Raw genomic sequence first — 22,283 nt, 5'->3', positions numbered from 1 at the left:
TCATGAAGTGTCTTTTGATTTTCCTATCCTATCTGTACCCTCTCTTCCAGATTTTACCCTACTTATATGATTCTCCTACTTCTCATAAAGTTTATGACCTCGGTCATTTCTATCTGGTAATAATGAGTTTGGCATTTTTGCACTTATCTCAGGGATACTTGGATTTAAGTCATCTATATCTATGATATAAAGAGTCCATCTCTTGTTAATAGAGTGTAAGAGATCAGCAAACAGATAAGAAACATCGCTTGAGATCAACAAACTCTTCTCTACCCACATACAAACATTTCCTCCCACCCCCGCCATCCTGCCTCTGACCCAGCCATTTTCTTCCTGATATTGCCTGAATTTAAGGCAAACTATTGAAGCTTTGTCTATTTCCATTTATTTATAAAGACAGACCATGACGTGTTAATAATAAATGTCTGAAATTAACATATTATTTTTAAGATTCTGTGAAGTACTAAGTATTGCTTTTAAGAATACATTTTGTCGGGCTTCCCTGGTGGCGCAGTGGTTGAGAGTCCGCCTGACGATGCAGGTAATACGGGTTCGTGCCCCGGTCCGCGAAGATCCCACATGCCGCAGAGCGGCTGGGCCCGTGAGCCATGGCCGCTGAGCCTGCGCGTCCGGAGCCTGTGCTCCGCAACGGGAGAGGCCACAACAGTGAGAGGCCCGCGTACCGCAAAAAAAAAAGAATACATTTTGTCGGGACTTCCCTGGTGATCCAGTGGTTAAGACTTTGCCTTCCAATGCAGGGGGTGCAGGTTCAATCTCCGGTTGGGGAGCTAGGATCCCACATGCCTCGGGGCCAAAAAAACAAAACAAACAGCTGAAGCAATATTGTAACAAATTCAATAAAGACTTAAAAATGGTCCACATCAAAAAAAAAAATCTTTAAAAAAAAAAGAATACATTTTGTCTATTCTTGATATGGTTAATGTTATCTGAATAATTTCATTATGCAAACTGATGTCTTATGTAATATATTAGTATAAAACGTATGCAGTTTTACAGATGAGGAAACCCCACTTCTTATCACCTGTGCGTGATAGTAGGTGCTCTGTGATGGACATTTAAAGCTTGATGGATATTTAGTAAAGTGTGCACAGTGCCATCTAGTGTTATACAGCCATCATTGCATGACCTAAATAAATTCCTCGTTTTCTAAAATGACTTGATAGCTCAACAATAAGTAACATACAACTGTCAGACCTTTAAAACAGACCTCTTAATAACTTCCTAATGACTCTCAACTTAGTTCATTTCTTAATGTTCCTATTTAATTAAGCAAAAGGCTTGTGATACTTACCTTTTTCAATAATAATAGGTATTGGGTGCTTGTTATGCACTAAGCACTATGTGAACTGCTTTACATGGATTATCTCATTTGCTTCCCACAATAACCCTGTAATGGAAAAGCTGTTATTGTCCACATTTTACAAATGAGGAAACTGAAACTTAAGGACATTAAGTGGCTTACTCAAGGTCATAATGGATAGCCAGTAGGGAAACCAGGTGGAAACCCAATCAACCACCCAGGAACTTGTACAACTTGTATCACTCTGTGCTGTGATCTGAACCTCTCAAAGTAGTTACCAGTGAAATAAAGCTTCCAAGAAATCTTTATGAAAGCAGGCCTTCCTTACCAGGTCTCTGCTAACAAATACAGTGAAATCAATTCAAACTCCACTAACGCAGAATATTTGACAACCAAACTGAATAGGTATCTGCTTTTGTGGCTGGGATGGTGTTTGTGCTTCTCTATATCACCTACATAATATATGCTCAAAATTGTATGTTAATTAGTTTATTTAATTTGGAGGACTGGGCTAAAGCTTAAGTTTGGATTCATAATAAATCTTGTAAATTAATAATAGCATAGCATGGCTGCAGATCAGAGAGTGTTTAATTATTTTAACACAAAATATTATGTGCCAAGCCCTGTGGTCAGCCCTTGTGTATACCTTTTCTCTTTTATCTTCACTACAACTCCCTCTGGGTGGCATTAGCTTTCTCATTTCTAAAAAGGGAATAATAAACTGTATGGAGGTGAGATAACTTGCCCACAGTTTCACAGTTATTAGTGGAGCCAGGAGTGAAACCTCAGTCTTTGTGATGGCAAAATCTGTACCGTTTCCACTCTGCCACTCCTAGAAAATAACGTGCATAATTATAGTTGTCTGCGTACTGCCACCCCCTATGGAAAAAGGCCACAGTCTCTTACTTGGACTAGAGCCATAGTCTCCAGCGATTTCTGCATGTGTGCCTGTCCACCTCTGTTCCTTTCTTCCCTCACTGTCAGAAATGGTATTATTAAGCTGCATGACTGACCATGTCACTCTGCTGTTCAAAACCCGTGTCTTAGCATAAAGACCAAAATCCTTATAGCGGTTACAGTGCTCCTCCACCTTACCTTGTTCTTCAGGCCCCTTCACGACCATGTCGTAATCCCGTTTTGTACCTGGCACCCTGTCTGTCACAGTAAATCATGATTTCTGATTCTCTGTTTGTGCAATAGTGAGGCATGCCTGTATCCCCACCAGACTGTTAGTCCATGAGGCAGGAACCACACCTGTATGGTTTGCCATCGAGTCCCCAGGACCCACCACAGTGCCCAGCACATAATTATGAAAACTAGTTTTTTTTTAAGTCACTTATTACTATCTATTCTCACAGCCAGAATTAGTATTTTATTTTTCCTTATATTGAGACCTTAGGTGTGTAAAGACACAAATACAGAACAGATTTATTTTTAATAACTTTCATGTGATTTTCAGATGTTTTACTTGTCTATAATCATAGGCCATTATTATTTCCTGTGGTATATGCCTTATTCCAAGCATTTTACCAGCATCATCCCATTTAACCTTCATAGTCATCATCAGAGGGTAAGGACTGTTATCAGCCCCGCTTTTCTAAGATGAAGATCCAGAGAAGTCAAGTAATGTGACTGTTGATATATCTAAGATTCAATCCAAGGCTTGTGTGATTGTTCATGACTACGCCTTGTTGTGTCATTAGCAATTGAATGCATCCTTAGAAGACCCTGTTTCACTGTTGTCATTTCCTTGTCATGCACTCACTTAGCCAACAAATATTCATTAAGCTCCTATGATGTGTGAGGCCCTGTGACAGTGCTAGGGGTGTGAACAATTATCATGACAGGCAGTCTCTTTCTGTGGCATGTGCTATGCAGAGGCGGAAACAGATGACCAGCTGGCGGAAACAGATGACCAGCTGGTCTGTACAGAGAGTCCACAAATACTGTGATGAGGAATAATAGGATTCTAAGGTGACACATAGGAGGGATACAAAACCTAGAGGCAGGGGATCCAGAAGACATCCTTGAAGCAATGGTATTGACACTAAGTTACGGTGGATGAGACATAGATACGAAGTAAATGAGGCCAGATCAAAAAGAACTTTGCAAGACGTGTTGAAGAGTTTGGATTTCAAATTAATGAGAAGCTATTAAAGGACTTTCAGCAGCATACAAGTGACATGTCAGATTTGCAGTTCAGAAATATCACTCTGACTGCAGTGTGTAGGAAGAATTGGAATGGAGAAAGAATAAAGGCGAAAGAACTGATTTAGTCAACCAATAAGAGATCGTGAAGACAGCAATGGAGGATGGAATTGGGTGATGCAAATAAGGGTCCATGGAAATGGAGGCGTTAAAGTGACATTTAAGAGATATATTCATAGGACTTGGTCACTGAGAACATGTGGGATGTGAGGACCCAGGGATGAAATGCAGATTCTGGCTGGACCAGGGGGAGGGACGGGGGCTAGTGCCATTCACTAGAGAAGGGAACCCCAGAGAAAGTGGGTTTGGACGAGAAGAGGTGAGTATAGGCTGGACACGCAGAGGCTAAATTGCCTAAGGAACCTCCCTATGGGTCTGTTGGCCACTCCCATGGACCTGTGTTATTCCGCTTGTGGGAATCCTGAGGGCTTCCCTGTGCTCTACAACGTCTCCTCAGGAGAGACCTAGCCGTCCAGACTATCTCCCTCCACCAGAAGCCATTTCCTGCCATCTCCCTCCTGTGCTCAAGTTCACAGTCCATATTCCTCTTCTCCAGTGCCTGTTTCATGTGATCCGTAGCCAGGATTCAGATCAGAATAGTTCAGTACCCCACTTCCTATGGTTACCTGGGCACAGATACCAACAAGGACGATGGGGGAGATCTCTTCATCACTGCTCTCTTTGTATCCTATACCCAGACATCCCCAAGGACTAGATCCAGAGGATTTGTTGATCAAACATATAGGGAATAATTATAGGAATACCAGCTCTTTCCCTCAAGAAAATTTAATTAATAAATAAATTCAACTTGTAATGCTATCTCCCTTGGAGTACCTCACCTGCTAAATTGAAAAATTGGATAAATAACATCAAGAAATACAAAGAACATCCTTGTTATGTGATATACAGAGAAGGTTGCAAAATTGGAATCACATCTGAATTCATCCAAATCTAATAAATATTTAAGTAATTCAGTTGGAAAGTGATTTGTATTCCTTGGCTCCAAACCAGAGATATGCCAAAAAGTTTTCTTTTGACATGACTCACATTACTCACTTGTTCATGTATAATGTGTTGTACCCATGTACCAGGCACTACCACTTTGGATTTCATGCATTTTTCCATTTAATGAACACAATTCCCACTTTATAGGTGAGGAAAGTGAGGCTGTAAGTCAAGGCTAAAAGGGTATGCACTTGTAATAGAAGAGCTAGATGTGGACCTAGGTCTTTGGACTCCAAGTCCGGTGTTAATTACAACTTCAAGTCCAGGATCTCAATAGATGTTAGTTTTGTTTTTCAAATATAGGATCAGAAGTGAGCAAAGAGATAAGAGACTAAAACTTGAAAGTTGTTGGTGGAAAAGCATATGTGGTGTGTGTAGTTCTCAGGAATTAAAACATAAGTATATACTTCATTGAGAAAATCAACATATTTATTTTCAAGCACCAAAGTGTAATGAAAAGTGAACCTTAAACTTGGTGAGGATGTGGAGAATCTGGAACTCTCACACTCCTGATGGGAGTGTAAAACACTACCACTACTTTGAAAAACACTTTGGAAGTTTCATAATTAAACATACACCTACCATACAATGTAGCCACTTTGTTTCTAAGTATTTACCAAAAGAAATGGAAGTATATGTCTATACAAAGATTTGTACATGATCGTTCATAGCAGCTTTATTCATAATAACCAATAACTGGAGCAACACAAATGTCCGTCAACAGGTGAGTTGATAACCCAATGGTGGCATATCCATTTAACAGAATACCATTCAGCAGTAAAAAAAAAAAAGGAGCAGACTACTATCATGCAACAACATAGATGATTCTCAAAATAGTTACACTACGTAAAAGAATACAGACCAAAAAAAGAGTACATATGGTATGATTCCAGCGATATAGAATTCTAGAAAATCGTGATGGAAAGCAGATCTGTGGTTGCCTGGAGTGGGGAGCAGGATGGATCAGAAGGTGCGCGAGGAGACCTTTGGGGTTGATACATGTGTCCATCGTCTTGATTGTGGTGGTGTTATCTGGGAATGTCATAACAAGACCTCGGGGTGAACAGGAAAGAAATAGAAATGGATTTCTTGACTATCCTAGTGAAAGTAACCATGACTTAGGTTACACGAGCTTACTAACAATGGAACCAAGAAACTGTTCTTGATCAGGTGAGTTAAGTGATCTGTGCCTTAGTTGTACTGCTGCATTGTAGAGATAACTTTTCCTTTTCCCCCGCCTGCCTTCCTGCTTACTTTAACTTTCCCTTTTTTCTTATTTCAAACCTCATACTACTAAAAATACGTAAATAAATGAAAATATTTTAAATGCTCAAATGCAGTTTTGATAGCCTTTCAAACACTAGAATTTAAGTGTTGGTTTTCTCTTTTCTTTGTAAGGGGTCAGTGTGTACAAGTGGGAAAATGCTTTAAAGCCACATAGACTTGTTAATTTTAATCACAAGTACTATATACTTCAGAGTTGCTAAGAAACTAGATCTTAAAAGTTCTCGCCACAAAAAAGAACTGATAATTATGGAACATGATGTGTTAGCTAACGCTATGGTGGTAATCATACTGCAATATAGAAATGTATCAAATCAATATAGAAATGTATCAAATCAACACCTGAAACTTACACAGTGTTATATACCAATTATATCTCAATATTTTAAAAAGCCAACTAGACCTGGATACAAATGCCAGGTGACTTCCCTTGGACCTTTGCATTTGTCGGTTAACTTCTTTGATTCTCACATGTAAGTATTTCAAGGGTCTATTATGAAGAATAGAAATAACTCTCTACTGTGATGTTCAGAAAATCATTTGTTTGCTGTTTACACCTTGTACCTCAGCTCTTTGAGATCCTGCACTATGTGCCTTTACCGATGTCAACTCCTATAGTAGTGGAACACATACCAAAGCCTTGACATCTTGACAAAAGAGGACAGATGGTACATGTATAATAATGAATTTACCTTTCCATGCACTCTGGTCTGATGTGTCCACTCTGCTTTCATTGTATGTAGTGCACCTGGTGGACATTTGGAACGTCATAGAAGCTTTGAGGGAAAATGGTCTGAACAACGTGGACCCAAACATAGAACTCAACGTGGCCCGATTGGAGGCTGTGCTCTCCACCATTTTTTACCAGCTCAACAAAAGGATGCCAACGACTCACCAAATTCAGGTGGAGCAGTCCATCAGCCTCCTGCTAAACTTCCTGCTGGCCGCCTTTGATCCGTAAGCTCCCTCTGCATATCTGTGACTCACTACACGTTCGGTCTCCCCTTCCTCTTGCGCTTCTTGGTCTTTATTCCAAAGAATTTTCTAGAGTAACCAACTGCTTCTTTTTTTTTTGGTCAGATACTTATCTCAATAAAGTTTCTATGTGTTTGATATAAATTTTAAATGCTTTGGAAATGACTTAGAGAGTAAAATAGCTCCATAGGAAGTGGAGGACAATTGTATTTTATGTGCTGACCTTTATTTAACTCATCCCATGCTTCCTAGAAGCTATGGACACTTGGAAGTGTTGCGTGATAGGCCTGTGGAGCGATTTAATGAACCATGATGTGGGAGGATGTTTTTAACGCTCTCCTTTGCAAATTATCTAAGACAGTGCTTCTGAGGTGTCATGACAAGACCCCAGAGCAAACAGATGTTGAAAAGTGTTCCTTTCTTGACCAGCCTAGTAAAAGTGGCCATGACGTGCATTAAATGGACTGGTCGATAATGTACCATGTAAAACAACGTGATGCCATCCACACGCCATGACTGAAACTCAGCCTCATTATCTTATAACTTCCCCTCGCAGACCTAGGGAATTTCAGAACTGTCTGAGATCTTAAAGACCATTCTTCCAAACCTCTCATTTTACAGATGAAGGACCCGAAGTACAGAGAGATTGTCACTTGTCCATTGACAATCGGCAGGTCCAGTGGCTCTCAGCATGATAGTGGCAGAGTGGGGATTTAGAGATTCAGCTTCTATTTTTTTTCCAAGACACATGTGGCAGTGCTGTGAAATGTAAAACCTCCCCTGAATCACATTATCAGCCGAAAATTACAAAGGGGGGTTTGCTGATGGCCCCTAGGCTAGATATAGGATCAGCACCTCCAATTTCACCCCTGGTTTTGAATATTAAGAAGGAAAATTGCTAGCTTGATCTTTCAGCAATCCCATTTTAAGAATCTCAGAAGATTTTGCTTAGTCTCGTTGTCTAGCCAATGCTTGGGAATATTTAAACCCAGCACTGGAGATGTTCCAGCCAGGCTAATGTTATAATGCCGCTCACAAAAGTCACCAGCTGTCACGTTGCGACCTAGCGTGGTGAAAGAATTGTGCATGCTCAGTTTGACCAATATACATTATTGTCTCCATGTTAATATTTTGAGAAATTCCGAAGTTGAAATAAACAAGTAGTCCAGCCTGATAGATTCCATGCTTAGTCTGTGCAGCGTTCAGAAGTGATGTACTGCTTTGGGCTAATCACTGTGGTAGCCAAGCGACAGGGCTGGAAGAGGAAGATGTGGTGCCACATGACAGGTGGCAGAGTGGAACCAAGCCGTGGAATTTCTATAACAGCATTTCTGTCGTGTCCCCTTAACAAGATCATGGCAGCTTTCAGACCTGTTACTGAAGTCTTCAGGAGCTTTATTTGTTATAACAATGGAAAATGTAAATAGAGAGAATTTCCTGCTACATCTTGGGGTATTTCTAGAGGATTCAAAGCTTTGATAAGGAATCAAAGCTAAAAAATAATTTGGGGGCTTCCCTGGTGGCGCAGTGGTTGAGAGTCCGCCTGCCGATGCAGGGGACATGGGTTCATGCCCCAGTCCGGGAAGATCCCACATGCCGCGGAGCGGCTGGGCCCGTGAGCCATGGCCGCTGGGCCTGCGTGTCCGGAGCCTGTGCTCCGCAACGGGAGAGGCCACAGCAGTGAGAGGCCCGCCTACCGCAAAAAAATAATAATTATAATTTGGACCAACTCTGTAAATACAGAAATGGGGCCAAATTAACAATAAGGTTGGGGTATTTTGTGAAACAGATGGGGCTTAACCTAATAGATTTTTCACTTTTGTTTGGAAATATTGGGAAGAGCATTTCAAAAAACAGAGCTGTAAATGTTCTCTAAATAGCTATGATAATGTAGCTGAATCATTGCAAGATTGTTGGATGCTAAGCTTAAGGATTATACCAAGGTAAAGAGTAGTTCACTTTTCTCCACACCTCTCCAGCATTTATTGTTTCTAGATTTTTTGATGACGGCCATTCTGACCGGTGTGAGATGCTATCTCATTGTAGTTTTGATTTGCATTTCTCTAATGATTAATGATGTTGAGCATTCTTTCATGTGTTTGTTGGCAATCTGTATATCTTCTTTGGAGAAATGTCTGTTTAGGTCTTCTGCCCATTTTTGGATTGGCTTGTTTGTTTTTTTGTTATTGAGCTGCATGAGCTGCTTGTAAATCTTGGAGATTAATCCTTTGTCAGTTGCTTCATTTGCAAATATTTTCTCCCATTCTGAGGGTTGTCTTTTGGTCTTGTTTATGGTTTCCTTTGCTGTGCAAAAGCTTGCCCTGTTGGTGGGAATGTAAATTGATACAGCCACTATGGAGAACAGTATGGAGGTTCCTTAAAAAACTAAAAATAGAACTACCATATGACCCAGCAATCTCACTACTGGGCATATACCCTGAGAAAACCATAATTCAAAAAAAGTCATGGGGGCTTCCCTGGTGGCGCAGTGGTTGAGAGTCCGCCTGCCGATGCAGGGGACACGGGTTCGTGCCCCGGTCCGGGAGGATCCCACATGCCGCAGGGCGGCTGGGCCCATGGGCCATGGCCGCTGAGCCTGCGCGTCCGAAGCCTGCGCGTTCAGAGCCTGTGCTCCGCAACGGAGAGGCCACAGCAGTGAGAGGCCCGCGTACCACAAAAAACGAAACAAAAAAAAAAAGAGTCATGTACCAAAATGTTCATTGCAGCTCTATTTACAATAGCCAGGACATGGAAGCAACCTAAGTGTCCATCATCGGATGAATGGATAAAGAAGATGTAGCACATATATACAATGGAATGTTACTCAGCCATAAAAAGAAACGAAATAGAGATATTTGTAGTGAGGTGTATGGACCTAGAGTCTGTCATACATAGTGAAGTAAGTCAGAAAGAGAAAAACAAATACTCTATGCTAACACATATATATGGAATATAAGAAAAAAAATGTCATGAAGAACCTAGGGGTAAGACGGGAATAAAGACACAGACCTACTAGAGAATGGACTTGAGGATATGGGGAGGGGGAGGGGTAAGCTGTGACAAAGTGAGAGAGTGGCATGGACATATATACACTACCAAACGTAAAATAGATAGCTAGTGGGAAGCAGCCACATAGCACAGGGAGATCAGCTCAGTGGTTTCTGACCACCTAGAGGGGTGGGATAGGGAGGGTGGGAGGGAGGGAGACGCAAGAGGGAAGAGATATGGGGATATATGTATATATATAACTGATTCACTTTGTTATAAAGCAGAAACTAACACACCATTGTAAAGCAATTATACTCCAATAAAGATGTTAAAAAAAAAAAAAGTAGTTCACAAAAATGTTCAGAAGAAATGTTTGATTCCTAATCTTCTTACAGATAGGAAGGCCCCTGATGTATTCTTTCAGTAATCTCATTGTAGTAGATTTAGAAACACATCCACCCAAAGAAATCTCATTGTAGATTTCACAGACACATCCACATAGAGACCCCAGTCTGCAGATGCTTCTGCCTGCTCTCCTTTGGCAGAGCAAATGAATACAGGCAGTTCTACTGAAAAACAAATTTTCTGTCTGATGGATTTTAAATTTTAGACAATGTGAGAGGTGAGCCGTCAGGAAGTCCCAGTACCTGGAAATACAATTTAGAAGTGAATATAAGAATAGAAACAAGAATAAAATGACTGTTCAATTCTATCTCTTATAATAGTAAACTTCTAATTATCCAATTGAGATCCAGTATGGAAATCTGATGTCACTTCCTACTACCTATCCCATAATACCCAAATATTTATTTTTTATTGAAGTATAATTGATTTACAATGTTGTGTTAATTTCTGCTGTATAGCAAAGTGATTCAGTTATACATATATATACGTTCCTTTTTCATATTCTTTTCCATTATGGTTTATCATAGGATGCTGAACATAGTTCCCTGTGCTTTACGGTAGGACCTTGTTGTTTATCCATTCTATATATAATAGCTTACATCTGCTGATCCCAACCTCCCACTCCATCCCCCTCCCAACCCCCTCCCCCTTGGCAACCACAAGTCTGTTCTCTATGTCCATGAGTCTGTTTCTGTTTGTAGATAGGTTAATTTGTGTCATATTTTAGATTCCACATATAAAGGATATCATGTGGTATTTGTCTTTCTCCTTCTGACTTACTTCACTTAGTATGATAATCTCTGCTTGTATCCATGTTGCTGCAAATGGCATTAATTTGCAGAACCCAAGTATTTAAGGGAGCCTTCTGTATTTTGGTAGACATGAATGAGCCCGATACTGGTAGATCAATGATGTGCTGTTGCTATTACAAAATCACTGAAACATTTAGGAGATTTTCCCCTCATTTGCTGTATTTTAAATGGACATACTAAAAGAAAAAGAGAGGAAAAATCCAAAATAAAAGAGTTAGAGATGCCTTAACAACCTGGACTCTATAAAGAGGTAATGTAAAAAAAAAAAATTAAAGGAAAGACAGTAATTTAAACCCATGAAGAATAAGAATTTGTATTCAAAGAAATACGTTCATTAGTTTGCTTGTGCCTTAAAGTTCACCAGCCCCAGCCAGTTGAACTCTGCCAAGAAATAGTGACCTGAAATGAGGATCAAGGTCCACGTGACTTGGATGCATCCCTGAGAACCAGACTCACTTTCCCACAACCATAGTTCCCCAAGAGTAGCACCCTTCTGTTCCTCTCCCCGCCAGAATCCCTGGATCTCAGTTCTCACACAGGCATGCTTGCCGCAGGCTCTGGTCAGTTTCCCGGTTGTGAGGTTTCTCTGCTCTTTGGCCAAGTCAGCCTCAAGATACAGTACATCACTACATACATAGGATGATTCATAGACTGTCAAGAGCTAGCATTTGCCTCCAATGGCCTATGCCATGCTTGCCGTCCTGTCACTGAATAGGCAGTCCCTTCAGTCTAGAAGGTTTCTGTCTTGATCACTTTCCTTCTAAAAATGGATACTTGGGGGCTTCCCTGTGGTGGCGCAGTGGTTGAGAATCTGCCTGCTAATGCAGGGGACACGGGTTCGAGCCCTGGTCTGGGAAGATCCCACATGCCGCCGAGCAACTAGGCCCATGAGCCACAACTACTGAGCCTGCGCATCTGGAGCCTGTGCTCTCCAACAAGAGAGGCTGCAATAGTGAGAGGCCCGTGCACCGCGATGAAGAGTGGCCCCCGCTTGCCACAACTGGAGAAAGCCCTCGCACAGAAACGAAGACCCAACACAGCAAAAATAAATTAATTAATTAATTAACTCCTACCCCCAACATCTTCTTAAAAAAAAAAAGGATACTTGGGAGGGATATCACCTAGTGGGCTATTAACCAGCCAACTTCTAAGCAGACCCTTTCTACAGCCAGATGCTTTCTTCTCTAAGTGTCTCTAGGGAAATGGAGGGGTGTGCCTGGGAAGCATGGGAAAGGAGGTCTCAGAAGAAGGGAGCAGGGCTGACAGGGAAGAAGAATACAAGGAAATGACCAGAGCCTTAAGTCAGTCTCCTCCTCTTCTCTCTTTCCTTCCGTGTCCCCCAGGAACTGGCCTGCCTTGCCTCCTTCCCTGTTTGGTGGCAGGAGCCTTCCCCTGAGGCTCTCTCTTTCAGAACCCACTAACTCGGCAGCCCTTTTCCTCTCACTTCTTGTCCATATCCCAGTGGGGGTGAAAATCTCTTTGAAGTGTTCTAAGGACTTTTACTGTTATTACTTTTTAGGGAATTGAAAGTAACAACAACAAAAAAATGGTGGAAACGTACAAGATGAAAATAATTCTTTTAAAAAAAAACAAACATATATACCTTTATTGAGGTATAATGGTTACCTAGAAAATAATTCTTCAAAGTTGATCATGTATGGCCTTTTGGAGAGGTGGGGTCATAGACGCTGATACACTGTGAAGCCCTTCAGCTCTCATGGCCAAGCTGCTCAACCTCTGCCAGGTCCCACTGTTCCTTGAACATGACTCTGATAGTCTCTTGAGATGCCTGTCTCTCTGCTTCTCTGACTGACCCCCACAAGCTACTTTCAAGTGGGACCGTGTCTTTTTCTTTATATGTACAGCACCTGAGCCAATATCCAGCTCATAATGAATCAGTGAGTGAATGAATAAATGAATGAAAATCAGAGGTGGACTTAGCTCTTATCACACTAATTTCTTTTCATTCTTTTTCTGAGATTAAGCCCTCCTTAATCTCCAATCTTTTACTAAATCTAGCGGGTCTAAGTTTGCTCTGTCATCTAGATTCATACCCTCTGTTTTCACTTCTCCTCCACAGACAAGATCACTAGATGTCCATGGTTACTAATGTGGGCGGATCCCATTTTCACAACAGACTTTAACGTGCTTCTCTTTACCCTCTTCCTGCTTCCCCGGGAAACACTAACATCAACTTTCGTCAGTTGACTTAATCTCATTTCAATTCGGGAGCCTCCCTTCTTGGCACAGTTCCTCATAAAGTAGATTATATGACAGGGGCCTCACTTTTAGCAAATATTATTTCCACATATATTCAAAAACTTGAAGTAGGACAATGATATATATTAAACAGTGGTTTTTCTATTTTTGGAGGTCAATTCTTTTTTCTTTTTTTTTTAATGTAGAGTCAGATTTTTTTTTTTAACATCTTTACTGGAGTATAATTGCTTTACAATGGTGAGTTAGTTTCTGCTTTATAACAGCTATACATATACATATATCCCCATATCTCCTCCTTCTTGCGTCTCCCTCCCACCCTCCCTATCCCACCCCTCTAGGTGATCACAAAGCACCGAGCTGATCTCCCTGTGCTACGCGGCTGCTTCCCACTAGCTATCTATTTTACATTTGGTAGTGCATATATATCCATGCCACTCTCTCACTTCGTCTCTGCTTACCCTTCCCCCTCCCCGTGTCCTCAAGTCCATTCTCTATGTCAGTTCTTAATGCAAATTCTCTAATGATGTTAATAATATAATTATGCTAAGATGTACTCAGCATTTACCGTGTGCCAATAATCTTACTGGTTTGGCGTTACATTATTATAATTTTTCAGGTTGAGTAAGTGATGAAGCTGAGACATAAAAAGGTTAGATAATTTGCAGGTCATACAGCTTCCTACTAGGTGAGGCAAGTGGGGGACAATCCTTTTGTTTCAGGCATCAGTTTAAATTCAGCTCTATTCACGCTTTCTGTTTCATCTTTTTATATGAGAATTAATGTGCTTTTTTCCCCCAGACTTACCCTGCTTATTACAGGATATTATTATTATGCTCACATTCCTAACCTTTCCAGTTTGTGATCTTTAGACATATTTGACAGAGTGTATGTGAAAGAGCTATTTGGACTTAACACGTTTTACACTGTAGATTTACAGTCAGTTTTATGACAGCCATCCAGAGCTCCAAATCCATCGTATAATAGTCTTTCGTAGAGAATACAAAATTCTGGAATTTTCCTCTTTGTTTGACATCTTGAACCTTGCTGAGCCATTTGAATATCCCATCCCACTGCTGAGCCCCCGACATGATGAAAGGTACCACAGCACTATTTCAGATGCATGGATACGAAATAATCCTGGAACTCTGCCAAAATCCTTCTGCCTTTTGAGTTGTAAAAATGATTCTGATGTTCAATGGAATATGCACTGCAAAATACACCAACAAAACGTGTTGTTTACATGTGAGGCTCTATGGATGGGTGAGAATGAAGGAAAAAGAGAAGAGTCACACGAAACCAAATGTTCTTCTCTTGGCGTTTTATTATGTAGCTGCCTCCCTCTTTAAAATGTACTTGGCTTGGTGATTTTTTTCTTAGCACATCTTAAATCCAAGATGTCCACATTCTCTACTCACTAAAATTTTGTGCTAGTGGGAAGTACCTTGTTCCAAGATCCCTACATGTTGCTAAAATGGAAGCTCTTTCCAAAGAATTTTCATAATTGTAGATAAATGGAACATCCGTAATGTCACTCGTCTTCCTGTCAGATGTACTTTGGATGAGTGGCAGGTGGGATTTCATGGGAGAGAGGGAGACATGTCAACAGATTTGGCCCCTTCCATTCTCCATTCTAGACAAACTCCTGGCAAACTCACCTGGCCCGGTGCTATGAGGAATTATTTTCCTGGATGTTTTGCTAACATTATGGGGAGCCCAAAGCGATGCCAGGGCCAAATAAGGGATTTATTTCTATGTGTTCACATGTTAACTTTAGTCTCCCCAAAACAAGAGTAATTATGTCTGTGATCCCTTCTAAATTCAACGTCTCACATGACTGCACCATCTAATATGAAGGGCCATTAAGTTAACCTTTGTAGTTTTCCTCAAAACTTAGTATTGCTCAGTATAAAACTTAAGTGGTAAATCAGAACATTTCAACTTGTGCATTCATTAATTTAACTAACATGTATTAAGAACTCGCTATGTTCTAGGTGCTACGATAGACTGGGGATGATAGTTGAGTAAGACATGGACTCTGCCCTTAAAATGTGTTGTATTAAAATTAACTAGTTTTGACTCCTTCTCCCAAGTAGATGATGGGCAAATTTGGAGGGTAGGAGCCACGTCTTATTCATCTTTATATGCCCCACTTCTGAGGCATTGCTAATAAATATTTATTGAGTTAATAAATGTGTGTTCCATATGAACAAAATAATTCCCAGAGGAGAAACGTGTTATGACAGAGGCATGTTGTGGAAGACAGAGGAGGAAGCAGTTCTCCCAGTGAATTAAGCCACCAAAGTGTGTGAGAAACCCAAGTGTGAGTGCTGGGCCTTTGCTTATCATAAATGCTTTCCAAATGCTTTGGTAAAATATGTTGGTAAGAGAAGAACTCCTGGTTTTAGTATTCTTAAATAGAGAAATAATTCCTTGAGCCTGTTCAAAACAGAATCGGTCAGGATTCAATCTCACTTTCAGGGACTTGATATTTGTCCTGGGGTTCTGTAATTTCAAACAGGGAACTCTCTTGGGAACTTGGAGAAATTTTATATTCTGTTTCTGTTGACCTAAAGCAAATAGACTACCAGTTATTTCTCCAGAAAGGGGAGAATAAAGGGTTTATTCGGGATCAACAAGGAATTGCTATTCAGGGTCTGCAATCCTGGAGAGTCCCCACAGGGCAAGGCAAGGAGAGCACTTTTATAGAGGGGGAAAGGAAGTTGGGAGGGCTGTAGTAAACAAGGAGTCCATGGCTTTTCATTGGCTGAGTTCTTCCCAGGAAAGGAGTCTTTCTTTTTCCGGTTGGGCTCTGTTATCATCGCAGGGCAGGAGAGCGCCCCCTGCTGGCCTCCTGACTATTTAATTGAGGTTTCTTGTTTATTAAATTTGTACAGTTCCAACTTCAGCCTACCATCCCAGACCTATTAGTATCTATTTGTTCTTTTTCTTTCTTGTCAAAAGTAGATTTTCCTTCCCAGACAACTTTTCCCTAAAAGTAGTATCTTAGTTAAAAGAAGTCAGTTTGTCTCTTTGTATAGTCATGGAAAAAGCCCAGCGTAAAGCAGTTACTCATTTTCTGTGATGATGAGTCAAACTTTGAAGTAATGCATGTTTTTAAGACAGACACTCTACCAGTCTCCATATATATATATATATATTTAACCAAAGGGTAAGTGCTTTCCTTTTCCCATTTTCAATCAGATATCCTGTAGGAAAATTTGAAATTTTTCAGAATGAGCAAACAAGGTATAAAAGGAAATTAACAATTTAAAGAAACATTGATTAGTGAAGCAATTTTAGTTTCTACCTTTGATAATTTGCTGGTTCTCTTAAATATCCTTTTAGGTGTTAATTAAATACCAAGATAACAATTTAATTGGGTAATTTTGATGTCGAGCTAGAACAGGAAAGTAAAATTTGCCAAGGCAAAAGCTTCAGGATAATTGGCTTAAAAAAAATCTATTTCATGATGCAAAAAAACAAATAGTGAGGGGGAAGTGAGTAAAATATGTATATGCCTTTTGTTCTCTCTCTACACTGAAAGAGAAAACATTAAAATAAGTAAAATTTTGTTTTACTTTAAAAGTAAAATTATTTTTTTAATAAAAATGATAGGCTGGTAGTAAACTTATTTTTAAAGCTTTTACTGTACCTTTTACACTAGCAGCTTTCATTCGCAAATAAAAGCTTATGTGGTCATGTCATTGATCACTGATTCTAAGGCTCACTCTTGCCCTAAAAGTCGATGATTCTAATGGCTACACTGTATGCTGTATCCAGTGTACACTGTACACTGCAGACAGTACTCTCAAACACATTTGGCTCTGTTGCCACTTTCTTTTTTTTTTAATTTACTTTTTTTATTGAAGTATAGTTGATTTACAATGTTGTGTTAGTTTCTGGTGTACAGCAAATTGATTCAGTTTTATATATATATTTCTTTTTCATAATCTTTTCCATATGGTTTATTACAAGATACTGAATATAGTTCCCTGTGCTATACAGTAGGTCCTTGTTGTTTATCTATTTTATATACAGTAGTTTGTATCTGCTAATCCCAAACTCCTACTGTACCCCTCCCCCACCTCCTTCCCCTTTGGTAACCCTAAGTTTGTTTTCTATGTCTGTGAGTCTGTTTCCGCTTTGTAAATAAGTTCCTTTGTATCATTTTTTTAGGTTCCACATAAAAGTGATGTCATATGGTATTTGTCTTTCTCTTTCTGACTTACTTCACTTAGTATGATCATCTCTAGGTCCATCCATGTTGCTGCAAATGGCATTATTTCATTCTTTTTTGTGGCTGAGTAATATTCCATTGTATCTACGTACCATACCTTCTTTATCCATTCCTCTGTTGACAGACATTTATGTTGACTCCATGTCTTGGCTACTGTGAATAGTGCTGCTATGAACATTGGGGTGCATGTATCTTTTCAAATTAAGAGTTTTTCTGGGTACATGTCCAGGAGTGGGATTGCTGGATCATATGGCATCTGTTGTTTCTTGAGGTGGCAATCTGAACTACACATGAAATTGGAGGTGTGCTGTGGCCGTAGCTTTTCATAAAAGCAAGACAAGCGTGGAGACTTTTTCTAGTGCTCCTCTTGGAGCACCATTTGCCCTGCAGCATTAGGGACAATCTACGTTTTTCATCCTCAGCACACTCTGGTGGGTCTACCTCCTGAATTGTGCCGACATTCCATATGTGCCGTTTAACCACTTTACTCCTAGAGGCATTGCATGTACAGAACTCACTTTGGAACAATATGCTGCTTTCCTGCTTGTTTGCCCAAGACTCCTAGGAGCTTCCTGTTATCCATCCTCAAGAGCTTGACTTTTCACTTCTTAGATACTTAGGAGATTTCACTGACTGTTCATGAGTCAAACTGCCCCCACTAAGGAAGATTCCTAATGAGAATAGCTCTTACATTCTCCATTCGGGATGTACCACCTTCTCCCTAATTTTTGCTTCAGGTGTCAATGCCAATTCTTTTTTCACAACAAAATAGGGACCCTGATCCCAAGGTGACTTTGTTTAAGTAATGGCCTTTGGTGTGGAACCTTGTCAAAGACCTTTAGAAAATCTTTCTCTTTCCACCCCTTTTCTTCATCCTGTTATATCTACTGAAAATGTTCTTTTAAAAGATCCCTTTGTATTTAACTCTTTGGTGCCTCCATTCCCCATAGCCAAGTCCACCATCTCCACTCACTCATTCAACTCCTTAAAGGTTTATCCAGTGCCAGGGCTGAGCAAGGTCTGAACTCCGCTGGTACTGGCGTGCTTCCCACGGTGTACATTCCTGCATACCCCTGAATCCTTCTTTGTGACAGGGGTCACATTTGCAATCTGACATAGTAGCTTACATACCAGTAAATTCCAGTGACCTAATTTCACCCTTCAGTTCCTGCAAAACTCTCATTGAGCCGCCCTCCACTGGGTGATTTATCTAGATTTATTATATTGATTTGGCAAAATAGCTCTGATACAACCACTCTTGGGTTTAATAGCAGTAATCTTGCATTTCCAGCAACAATACAGGACTGGTAATCTCCCTAGGACCTTCTGCATTAAAAGCTAAGGTTTAAGAATTCACCCGTGAGCTATCATCATTTCATCCTCTGGAGAGCTCTCTGTCCCAACATCATCTGTGGTCTGTCCTCTTTCTTGAATTAAATTGTCCTCTCTGAGTAACATTGACATATATACACTACCAAATGTAAAATGGATGGCTAGTGGGAAGCTGCTGCATAGAAGAGGGAGATCAACTCGATGCTTTGTGACCACCTAGGGGGTGGGATAGGAAGGGTGGGGGGGAGGCTCAAGAGGGAGGGGATATGGGGATATATGTATACATATAGCTGATTCACTTTGTTGTACAGCAGAAATTAACACAACATTGTAAAGCAATTATACTCCAATAAAGATGTGGAAAAAAATATGGAAATTAATCCTGAAATTAACCCCAGACCATTTCAAAGCACTGGGTTTTACAGATCTTAAACTACTCTAAAGTAAATGTTGAAAATGTGAACTGCATAAAAAATAAAAATAAATTGTTCTCTCTGACTCATTGAAAGAAACTTGCATTTGCTCTTGAGGTCTCACATATAATACTCTTCAATTTCTCTGCATTTTGAAGATTACTTTATCACTATATTACTCCTATTCTTCCACACTTTGTAGACTCTCCTGTTATTACTTGAACCATGTTTCAGCTTAGGAAGAGAAGCTAATTACTTCCTAAAATAAAGTTATTGATACTTCCAGTTATCCGTGCAATTGGGAATGCAGGGGATATGGAATAATTTTGAATGAGGTGGTTTTTACAAAATCATTGCATTTTTATTACAGCTACCTGCCCCAAAATTAGTGAACCACTTAATCAAAATTCTAGGGCACCTATTATAATGATTAATAGTCATTAATTAATATAAGGAATTTATTGTTCACTAACGCTATGTGAGACAAAGTGTGAGGCACTGGGAATTCAGTTAATTGAGAGGACATAATTTCTGCCCCCAAGGATCTCACAGTGTGGAGTCGAAATACATGCAGACACGTAAATAAACAAATCAAGGTCATTCGGTGATAGGTGAGTGACAGATGCCAAATAATAGGTAAAAGTAAAGGGAAGAGGGATTGCTTCCACATCGGGGGAAGAACTGTTTTCGGAGCAGAGTGAATGATGATATTGAGCTGAGACTCCATGAATGTGTGGGAGAGTCCTGAGCAGAGCATAGGGGGAAGGGCACTGACAGGGCACTGTGGTGTGGAGTGCAACAGAAATGGTAGCAGATGAGCCTGGAGAAAACAGATAAGGTTAGAACTATATCCCGCGGGCAAACGGAGGCAACAGGGTTATAAATAATGAAGTACCATCATCCCTCGGTATCTGCAGGGGTTTGGTTCCAGGACCGCCTACTGATACCAAAACCCGGGGATGCTCAAGTCTCCTACAGACAACCCCTAGATCCACCCACGGTTGCTTAAATCCGCAGATGCAGAACCGCGAATACAGGGCTCTGACTGTAACATGGTCAGATCTGTGATATGAGTGTGCAAGCAGAGAGATCATTTAAGAAGTCATTACAGGGCTTCCCTGGTGGCACGCTGGTTAAGGGTCTGCCTGCCAATGCAGAGGACACAGGTTCGAGCCCTGGTCCGGGAGGATCCCACATGCCTTGGAGCAACTGAGCCCGTGTGCCACAGCTGCTGAGCCTGCACTCTGGAGCCCGCGAGCCACAACTACTGAGCCCACATGCCGCAACTACTGAAGCCTGCACACCTGGAGCCCGTGCTCAGCAACAAGAGAAGCCACCGCAATGAGAAGCCCGCACACCGCAAGGAAGAGTAGCCCCCGCTCGCCGCAACTAGAGAAAGCCCGCACACAGCAACGAAGGCCCAACGCAGACAAAAATAAAATAAATACATTTATAAAAAAAAAAAGAAGTTATTACAGTGTTAAAGCAAGAGCTGATAGAAGCCATGGCAGTCGGAAGGGAAAGAAGGAAGTGGGTTTAATATACAGTGAAGTGGGTATATCTGAGTACCTCAAACATTTCTTTGGTTGGTAGTGAATTAAGGAAGAGCAAAAAATCAAGGGTGACTTCTTGCCAAAAATTCATTTCTGGGTAACTAGGTACATGGTGATTCTGACAACCCGAAGAGGGACTGTAGGAGGAAGAGCAGGTTAGTAGTTTAGTTGGTCAGAGTATTGCGAGAGGGCTTTGAAAGATAATGAGTTCTACTTTGAATATACTTGGTTTGATGCAGGGTATCCAAGTGAAGATTTCTAATATGTAATTATGTAAGTCTGCTGCTTAGGCCTAGAAATATAAACAGGATAGTCACTAGCATATAAGACTGGGTCAGTTTTGCATTCTGCCTAGCTGCCTTCTAGGCACTATGCTAAGAATGACAGCAACAAAGATGAATAACAAATGATTCCTCTCTGGAGTCTAGTAAGGAACAAAGACAATAATTTATGATGTCTTATTCTTCTAATATGTCAGATATCTGAATTTATTCATATAAATTACTTATTCTATATACTAAACCCTTGTCAATACAGACTCTACTTACCTTTCAGCTACATTATTATTTTAAATAACTCTTTTGATCATTCTTAAGAGTAGCAACCACCAAAGAAATGAATTACTAATATGATACACTTCTGGTTCCAAGGATATAATAAACAGTTTATTCCAGCTGGAAAAATCATTTAGCAGAAATATTCTACTTCTTATAGAATGCCCTTTATATCACATTTTGTGAAGGACAAGTTAGTTATACCTCTTGAATCAACAAAGATTTGGCTGCTCTCATGTCATTTAGGTAGGAGAACTATTCAAAAGAGCTCTTACTTTTGCCCCTTTAAAATACCAACTCCCTTTGAAAAGTAAATATATCACTTTTAAGGACAGTTGGCTTGTGGGTAGGAAATGATTGTTGAAAAAAAAAGTGTGATGAAAACGTCTCCATATTAACCCTAACCCTTTTAAAATTCAGGAATTACCTGACACACACAACTTAAGATTTTTCTGAAGCCTTGTTTAAATAAATTACAGAAACTGTGGCATCATCACACATAAAATTATTTTATGAAACCCAAAGTGAAAAGAATGTTCTATAATTTTCATCTTCAGGTAAATAGCACATATTTCTATGGCTACCAGTCTATGCTTTGAGCAAGGGGCATAGACAAAGAATAACTTAAAGATTCTGCAATCTCTTGAAAAAAGGAAACATTGACTAGAGGAGTTTTTCAGAAACGTGTTGAAATGTATTCATAACCTTTTTTAAAATGGATATGTTCACGTAATGCATGCAGCTCTGTTGTCCTATGGTTTCTACAGAACAGAAAATGTCAGACTGTGTTATTGGACGTTCTTCACATGACATCTCTTTTTTTCTATCATCATTAAACAGGGAAGGCCATGGTAAAATTTCAGTATTTGCTGTCAAAATGGCTTTAGCCACATTGTGTGGAGGGAAGATCATGGACAAATTAAGATGTAAGTTATTCTCTGCACCTCTGTTTGCTTACCCCTCCTGTATACCACGT

General features: G+C 40.2%; 1 protein-coding gene across 22 annotated transcripts in view; it reads left to right on the top strand.

Moving 5' to 3' along the window:
* Window positions 1-22,283, top strand: part of DTNA (dystrobrevin alpha) — a 396,589-nt gene that overhangs the window by 292,735 nt on the left and 81,571 nt on the right. For all 22 annotated transcript variants that reach the window (XM_060121882.1, XM_060121881.1, XM_060121878.1 and 19 more), the window contains 2 exons: window positions 6,562-6,775; window positions 22,148-22,233. In XM_060121882.1, the coding sequence (XP_059977865.1) occupies window positions 6,562-6,775; window positions 22,148-22,233 (300 nt within the window). The remainder of the gene's footprint in view (window positions 1-6,561; window positions 6,776-22,147; window positions 22,234-22,283) is intronic.

Source organism: Lagenorhynchus albirostris, chromosome 14, assembly GCF_949774975.1.
Source record: "Lagenorhynchus albirostris chromosome 14, mLagAlb1.1, whole genome shotgun sequence".
NCBI classification, from domain to species: domain Eukaryota; kingdom Metazoa; phylum Chordata; class Mammalia; order Artiodactyla; family Delphinidae; genus Lagenorhynchus; species Lagenorhynchus albirostris.
This window is presented reverse-complemented; position numbering and strand designations above follow the sequence as displayed.